Here is an 8,994-nt window from a genome sequence, read left to right on the forward strand (position 1 = left end):
TTTTTGTAGTGTCATTATTTTCATTGCGATTGTCCTTATTACTATAAACACCTTTATCACTTCTCTATTGCCATCACACCACCACCCAAGCATCACTAATGGTGTGTTTGGTAACGTTTACGTTTTCAGTTTATATTTACAAAAATTTTATAAACTGATTTTTGTTTATTTTTAGAAAAAAATAAACTACAAACGCGTTTGGTAATTGACAAAATGTTTAAAAAATTTTAAAAATATAAAAAAGAGTGAGAAATGGCAAGTGGTGGCAAGTGGCGGCGGAAGATGGTGATGGAAAGTGGTGACGGTGGGTGGTGGGCAGCTGATGGTGGTAGGTGGGTGGGTGACGGTGGCGGGGTGTTGGGTGGTAGTGAGTGGGAGGTGGTGGTGGCGGGTGGTGGGTGGTGGTGGCAAGTGGGTGGCGAATAGCGGGTGGTGGTGGGTGGCGGGTAGGTGGTGGGTGGTGGTGGTGGTGGTGGTGGGTGGGTGGGTGACGGTGGTGGGTGGTAACGAGTGGGTGGTGGTGGTTGTGGCGGGTGGGTGGCGGATGGCGAGTGGTAGTGGGTGGTGGCAGATGGGTGGGTGGATGGGTGACGGTGGCGGGTGATGGGTGGTGGCGGGTGGTGGGTGGTGGTAGCAAGTAGGTGGCAGATGGCGGGTGGTGGCGGGTGGTGGTGGTGGTGGGTGGGTGGGTGACGGTGGCGGGTGGTAGCGAGTGGGTGGTAGTGGTGGTGGGTGGTTGGTGGTGGTGGCAGGCGGGTGGCGGGTGGCGGGTGGTGGGTGGTGGTGGTGGTGGGTGGGTGGGTTGGTGACAGTGGCGGGTGGTAAGTGGTAGCGAGTGGGTGGTGGTGGTGAGTGGTGGGTGGTGGTGGCGAGTGGTGGGTGGTGGTAGCAGGTGGGTGGCAGGTGGGTGGTGGGTGATGGTGGTGGTGGTAGGTGGGTGGCGGGTGATGGTGGTGGTAGGTGGGTGGGTGACGGTGGCGGGTGGTAAGTGGTAGCGAGTGGGTGGTGGTGGTGGTGGTAGTGAGTGATGGGTGGTGGTGGCAGGTGGGTGGCGGGTGGGTAGTGGGTGATGATGGTGGTGGTGGTGGTGGTGGTGGTGGTGGGTGGGTGGTGGTGGCGGGTGGGTGGCAGGTGGCTGGTGGTGGCAGGTGGTGAATGGTGGTGGCAGGTGGGTGGTAAGTGGTGGTGGCAAGTAAGTGGCGGGTGGTGGTGGCGGGCAGTGAATGGTAATGGCAGGTGGTGGGTGGTGGCGGGTGGATGACAGGTGGGTGTGGGTGGTGGTGGTGGTGGTGGCGGCGGCGGCGAAGGGTGAGTGGTGGTGGCAGGTGGGTGGCAGGTTGGTGGTGGTGACAGGTGGGTGGTGGTGGTGACAGGTGAGTGGTGGTGACAGGTGGCTGGTGGTGGTGGTGGTGGTGGTGGTGGCGACGGCGGCGAAGGGTGAGTGGTGGCAGCGAGTGGGTGGCAGGTTGGTGGTGGCTGGTGGGTGGTGATGGCGGGTGGTGGCTGGTGGTAGCAGGTGGGTGGTGAGTGGTGGTGGCAGGTGGTGGTGGTGGCGGAAGACGGTGGTGGAAAATAGTGGCGGGTGGTGGCTAATGTTGGGTGATAAAAAAAAAAAAACTGAAAACTCAAAATGAAAACACATTTTTTGTGTTTTCATTTTTTGGCCAAATTTATAAACTGAGACCACTGATTTATAAATTAAAAATTTTACCAAACAAGTTTTTATTTGAGTTTTTTAAATTTTTGTAAATATAAACAGAAAACTAAAAATGTAAGTGTTACCAAACGACACCTTATAAATTTATTTTGTTTTATTTTTTAATTGAGATTTTACGTTTTATTTTATTTTACTAAATATAATTCATAATGAATCAAATGCTTAACGGATAAATCTGTCATTTTATAACTTAATCCCATAAGATTTCAATTCCACCATTTCTATCCTATCTTCCTTAGAACAAAATAATTCGACATATATGAGATTCATAAATGAGTGAGACTCTTAATCCAGTTTACAAATTCTCAACCAAACAATAGACTCCATAATAAATTGAATATAGAGTCCATCCCCCTTACAATCCTTCCAAACAAACACCCGTTACTATATAGTATAAACTTGGCCCAATCCTTAGCTGACCTGGGATTTGTATTAGGGGTGCAACTCGGGCGGGTTCGGTCGGGTTGGGGGTCTGCCCAAGCCCGACCCGAATTGTATTTGGTACTGCCCAAGCCTGCCCAAGCCCGACCATGAACCCGAGCATTGTTGCCCAAGCCCGGCCCAAGCTTTGTATTTTGAACTCGAGTTGCCCGAATTGCCCGAAAAAAAAAATAAAAAATAAAAAATAAAAATAAAAAATAAAAATTAAGACTAAAATAAAAAAATAAAAATAAAAATTAAGACTAACTCTGTTACTTAATTTATATATATTACATAATTTATTAAATTATATATATATATATATTATATATTATATATTATATAATTTATATAATATATTAAATTGAATTCGGGTTCGGGTTGCTCGGGTTGGCCATTAGTTCTGCCCAAGCCCGGCCCGAATTGCAATTCGGGCATCAAAAATCTGCCCAAGCCCGTCCAGATTACAAGATATAGTTGTCCAAGCCTTAAAAAAACTCGGACTGAGTTCGAATTGCTCGGATTGAGCCCGCCCGAGTTGCACCCCTAATTTGTATGCGCCTAAAACATAAAATGGTTGTGGTCCTTAAATATACTTTTCTTAATAATTTTTGTAGTATTGTTCACGAATGACAGGTAAGATTGCTTGGGACAAAACACAATTATACTTACCCTTGGTGCCTATATAACAGGCGAAACAAACAAAAAAAACCATACCAAACATACCCTCTGGCTTCTCTCTCTCTCTCTCTCTCTCTGTTTCCTTCACCACATCTTCTTCCACAACAGTCCAAACATGGTGATGGTTGAAACTAGTCTCTCAAAATCCATGAATGCTAGAACCATCGGCTCAGGCGATGAGACCGTGGTTCTGGCACATGGATACGGAGGAGACCAGTCTATGTGGGACAAAATTGTCCCACACTTAGCCCGGCAATACCGAGTTGTGGTCTTCGACTGGAGCTTCTCTGGGGCTGTGAATGATCCAAACCTCTTTGATCCTGTCAAATACTCCACTTTTGATGCTTTTGCTGATGACTTGATCTCTCTCTTGGAGGAGATGAACTTGAAATCATCAGTTTTTGTTGGCCACTCCATGTCTGGTATGATTGGATGTATTGCTTCCATTAAAAGGCCAGAGCTCTTCAAGAGGCTCATGCTTGTTGCAGCGTCACCGAGGTATATAAACACACACACATAACATATATTGACTCTCACCCTGGTAGATTAGATGTTTGGCAATCCACATATGCATATATTTGATAGGAAAAGTTCTTTGTTTTCATAATCCCATCATTTTCTTGTTCAGTTCTTCTACTTTTTACAGAAATCAATCAGATAATCAGATGATTGCGTCCGATTTCATAATTAATTTATATAATGTTAGGTATTTTATTTTATTTTTATTTATTTGGAGATGTTGTCTATCTATATAAACTCAAAGGGGATAGTTGATTGAGAAACTGAGCCGTGATAATAAAAAGTAATTATGAGTTTAAAATTTCGTCGGCTAATATTATTTTTTAGTCTAAAAATTAAAAATTATTAAAAAAATTAAAAAATAAACAATTTATATTAAAGAGTTAAAAATTCTCTTCTCTTTTTATTTTTTATACATTTTTTAGTAAAAAAATCAAAAATCATCTTAAATATATATGTTTTTAATCATATTTTAACTAAAAAATTAAAAAATTATCAAAAAAAACTTGTTCCAAAATGAGGCATAAATATCATAAAGGGCATGATTTTTTGGATCCATCTCAACGTCGGTATCAAGTAATTATTCCATATATATAGAACGGTGAGCTGCATGTATCCGAGATTTATTGAGGCCAAATCTCAAGTACCCTTGGGGGGTGTTTGTTTGGGGATTAGAGCTAGGGATAAGACTCTATGTCTATTACATATGATAGTTTGATATTTGATTTTAAAAATATAAGTTAGATTAATAGTTTCGGATTATCAATCTCTTATTTGTGAAATTATTATATTTCGTGAGGTTTGGGATAAAAATAGTGGATAACTCCTCCTTTGGATTAAAAGGTTAAAATGACATTTTTGACCCTCATTTTTTGCCCTCAATTTATTATTATTATTTTTAATTATACTTAGTAAAGTAAAATAAAATTTAAAAATCTCAACTAAAAATTAATAAATTAAGAGTCGAATGGATTATAATCTTCCTTTTAAAAGTTCATTTTATTTAATTAAAAATAAAATTAAAAGTTCAATTTATTTAAAAGTCCAAATTAAAATAAAATTAAAAAATCTCAACTAAAAATTAAAATAAATTTATATAATTTTTATTGATATTCTATTTATTTAATTTTTTAAAAGTTTTAGTAAAAAAATTAAATAAAATATGATCCATATCGGATTCAATAGAATAGTCAAATCCAAACATCTAATTTAATGACTAAACAAATATAAGATTTAATAGAATAGTCCAATTCAAATATTTAATTTCATGACTAAACAAACCTAAAATACAAATCTAGTCCAATCAAATAGTCCGGAGACAATGTATCTTAGGACTAACAGTTCGGTGGATTACAATCCCCCTTTACCATGTCCGTCCAAACAAACACACACTACAATATATATATATATGTATGAAAAATATATATATATATATATATCTGGGAACTTACATATTGGTTTTAATAGATAAATTTATTATCCAATAAGTCCTATGAAAATTAATGATATTTTGCCGTAAACACTATCAAAAAAGTTACTAATTATTAATAATTAGCGACAGTTTGAAAAAAATTTCACAAAAAATGTCACTAATTATAAGTTTTAACGACAATTATTCGTCACAGAAAAACATTACTAATTATAAGTTTTAATGACAACTTATAAAAACTGTGACAAAAAAAGTCACTAATTGTCAATTTTTAACGACATGTGTAAAAAATCGTCACGAAAAATTATTTTTAGCGACATTTTACCGTGACTTATTTTCAATAGAACTTTATAGGAATTAAATCAAATTATTAAAACCTATTGATAGTTTACCTATATATATATATATATATTTTATGTATGTGTGTTCATAGTTGGATAATTGCATGTTTACTTGTGGTGTTATATGTTCCCTTTTTGGACCATCTTTCCCCATGTCCTTCTCTTTCTTTTTTATTGTTTATTTATTTTGCTGAGAAATATTCCCTGATTGTATTCAAAATCTTTGTTATTTGTTTTCAGAATAATAACATAATCTAGTATTTGATTCACTACAATGATTTTGGACAAAATGTAATGGTGATTAGTTTTTAGTCTCATTGTTAGATTGATGGATAATAATTCTATTTTCAATAGAATTTTTTTTACATAATCAAATATGAGAATAAATATTTAATAAAATAATTATTTTGTTTGTTTCTCTTTTCAACAAATCAAATATTATGCTTCAGATCACTAAAGGTATGTATTTATTTACGTATGTCCCTATGGACAGAGTTTACAACATGTGATAAGATGTACCTCATATATTATATGGTCTAAATCGAGCATATGAAAGATAAAAAAAGATAGGATGGCATATCAGTACCGGTTCCTTTGTCTTATACCATTGTAATTTTATCACCCAAATGCATCACAATTTCATTTAGAGACATCTGACATTTGAAATACTTTAGACATTTGACATAATTACATTACAACACATTAGGTATTTTGTCTCATCTTATTTTAACTAATTATATTTACAGATTCTTTGAGGCTAGGGAAATTAATTTAAGAAGGAGAGAATGTTGTTGGAATATATATTTGGCAAAGTAATTCAGAAAATAAAAAGTACATTTTTTATGTATTTTTACTGGACAAAATACCTTTTAGTGTTGGAGTTGCCCTTAACATGATGAAGTTACCCTTGAAAACCCCAAACCTTTAATTTGGAAGAAGAAGTTCTCAATTTCATGTAGTTAAATGTTCATAAACAGATTTTTTATTAGAATTTTTTTTTTTTTGTTATGGTTAAACACAAAATAATAGATCCTATATTTATTAATGTGGGTCTTATTATCTTTTACTAGTGACAAGAAATTAATAATAATTATAATAATAATAATAATAATAATAATCTAAAGTAATTATAACACCTAAAGCAAATATTAGGTATAAAAGTGAAACCATGAAATTATATCACCCACCAGTAATAAATTTCAAAAAGATAAAGGAATTATAGGATTGGGATTAATGAAAAACAAATGGTGTCCATTAACTGATCCCATTTGCCTTTTTCAACTATGGCTTTTTTCTATTGATTTTTTCTGATTGTATTCATTGTACTTGTGTTTTACATCAATAAAAAAAAATTTCTTGATAAAAAAAATAAAAAAATAAAAAACACCTCACCCCATTTGTAATTTTTTATTATTTGATAATACCACATAAAATTATACCACTATTACACTTAGGCCCTGTTTGGAAAATAGAGTTTTTAGTTAAATTTCTTTAAAAATCATTATAAATTATCAAATTATTCTTTTTATTTTTTCATATTTCTTTATACAAAGTCAAAAAATTAATAAAAAACTTAATTTCCAAACTAGCCCTTAATATTTATCCCACAATTCATGATTTTTTTTGATTAAAAAATTTGTTAGTTTGACTTCAAATTCAATGAACGGTTAATTTTTTTTCCCAATACATTGCTAATTTGATGTACTACAAGTCAATTGTCTTGTATTGTATTGTCAATTTAGCTGAGTCTTTTCACGTGTAAAGTTCTTTTTTGTTCTAGATTGCCATGCTTCGAAGATTTAACCCATTACAAAAATGCTTTAGAACTCTAATGTAGGAGCTCTAATAGTTCTAATGGAATGTGAGACCCACTCTGATATGATGTTTGTACCTTGTCTTGTTTTTTTTTTTTTTTTTTTACTTGGACACATCACTAGAGCTCAAATTAGAGCTCTAGATTTAGAGCTCTCTAGCATTTCCCAACCCATTAATATCTCAAAAAATTGACTTGACTGGATCAAAATCTATAGTAGGTAATAATTACCACTTTATGTACCAAGTTTTCTTCATTTGTAGTGTTACTATATTTTTTAAGTTAATTCTTGTACATACTGAACTTGAAAAATATTGGTAAGTGTGAGTAGTTGGGCAAATTTAGACATTTGTTTATCACAAAATGTTGATGTGTCGTAATTATTTCTTTTAATAACATTTTGTTTATTATTTTTTGTGATACGCTTTTATATTTGTTAAATATTAATAACATTCATTTGATACCCTTATTTCTAATAAGTGTGTTAGTATCATTGCGTTTTAAACAAAATATGATAATAAGGTCATCTAATATCATTATTGCTCCACACATAGATTTGTTGGCAATAAATTAATTTTGCAAGGGTGGGCCTATTGTAATTGCACATAGACGATAAAAAATGGTTTATTTGTAATTTTTTTTTTTTTTTTTTTCCCTCACATATAGGTACATAAATTTGGAAGATTATGAAGGGGGATTTGAAAGCTCAGATGTTGAGCAACTCTTGTCAAGCATTGAATCCAACTTCCACCAATGGGCTTCAAGCTTTGCTTCTCGTGTTGTTGATCCAAATGACCCTACCACTGTTGATAAGTTCAAAAACTCATTGCAAAGAATGAGCCCCGAAGCTGCACTCTCCACAGCCAAACTCATCTTCCACAGTGACCAAAGAGACATGCTTGAAAAGGTTATGATCCCATGCACCATCATCCAGACCACCCATGATCTTGCCGTCCCCACCTCCGTCGGATACTTCATGCAAAAGAAGATCAAGGCCAAATCAACGGTGGAGATCATCGACACAAATGGCCATTTTCCTCAGCTAACTGCACATCTTCAATTCCTGGAGGTGTTGGGTGGAGTTCTTGGTTTTGAGCTTTGATTCGATTAAGTATTGAAGAGGGTGTTTTTAGCTTTCTCCTAAATAAAAGCCAATTTGGTCAAAGTCTTTGTATTCATAATTCCTGACCTATTGGGATGGTGATGGGAAATGGGTGTTGTGTGGGATGGTTTTGTGGTTGTTATAGGTTTGAGTTGTAGTCTTCTAGTTAATATGTAGATGTAAAACTTCTCTCATCATTATGGTGTGTTTGGTTAGGGGATTTGGGAAAGGATTTGGAAAGGGAAAAGGAAAAGGTGTGTGAAACTATGTGAAATATAGGCATGATATATTCACATTTCACCTACCTTTTCCATTTCTCTTTCCAAATCCTTCTCCAAATCCCCCAACCAAACACAACATAAAGGTTTGAAGAGGGTTGGATGAAAACAGTTATATATATATTTGTGTGTGTGAAAGACTGTTTCCGTAATTTGAATATGTATCCCAAACTGCAATTAAACAACTTTTCCATAGTTAATAATTAGATGTAACAAAGCTATTTTGGATTGTAAATATGGAACTTTGTGGATTGAAATTACTAGTTTTGGGATGAATAATTGGATGCTTAAAGTGTTTATTGGATTGGATTATACAACTTCATCTCCTATTCCCCCTGCTTAGATAGCTGGGTGTTTGTTTGTTTGTTTGTTTGTTTTTTTCTTTTCTTTTTTTTGGGTATGTATATTAGTAATATTAGAGATTAATAACTGATACAGAAAAAAAAAAAAAAATTAAGAAAAGTTGTGTGATTCAAACTTAACTCTTATATAATAGAGTCCACACTAATTCAAATAAATTTATATCGCATATTACGTTTTTTGGTATTTTTCAGTATCTAAATTCCTGTTCCCTTTACTCTACGCCTAGTGAAAAGGCCCCAAATTACAACAAAAGAAAAAGGGGAGGGGGGGGGGGGGGGGGGTTGTGATCTTTCAAAATTAACTCTTTTTTTTTTTCTTTTTTTTTTTTCTC

At 35.1% G+C, this 8,994-nt stretch overlaps 1 protein-coding gene across 1 annotated transcript; it reads left to right on the plus strand.

Annotated features, from left to right (window-relative positions):
* The first annotated feature begins 2,818 nt into the window (after positions 1-2,818).
* On the plus strand, positions 2,819-8,219 carry LOC114263713 (karrikin insensitive 2 receptor CA-like). The gene is made up of 2 exons (XM_082903147.1): positions 2,819-3,316; positions 7,587-8,219. Exons 1-2 carry the CDS (start codon positions 2,934-2,936, stop codon positions 8,020-8,022), a joined length of 819 nt encoding a protein of 272 aa, XP_082759273.1. The 5' UTR covers positions 2,819-2,933; the 3' UTR covers positions 8,023-8,219.
* The last annotated feature ends 775 nt before the right edge of the window (positions 8,220-8,994 follow it).

This window comes from Camellia sinensis, chromosome 13, assembly GCF_055761805.1.
Source record: "Camellia sinensis isolate YWXY chromosome 13, ASM5576180v1, whole genome shotgun sequence".
Classification (NCBI taxonomy): domain Eukaryota; kingdom Viridiplantae; phylum Streptophyta; class Magnoliopsida; order Ericales; family Theaceae; genus Camellia; species Camellia sinensis.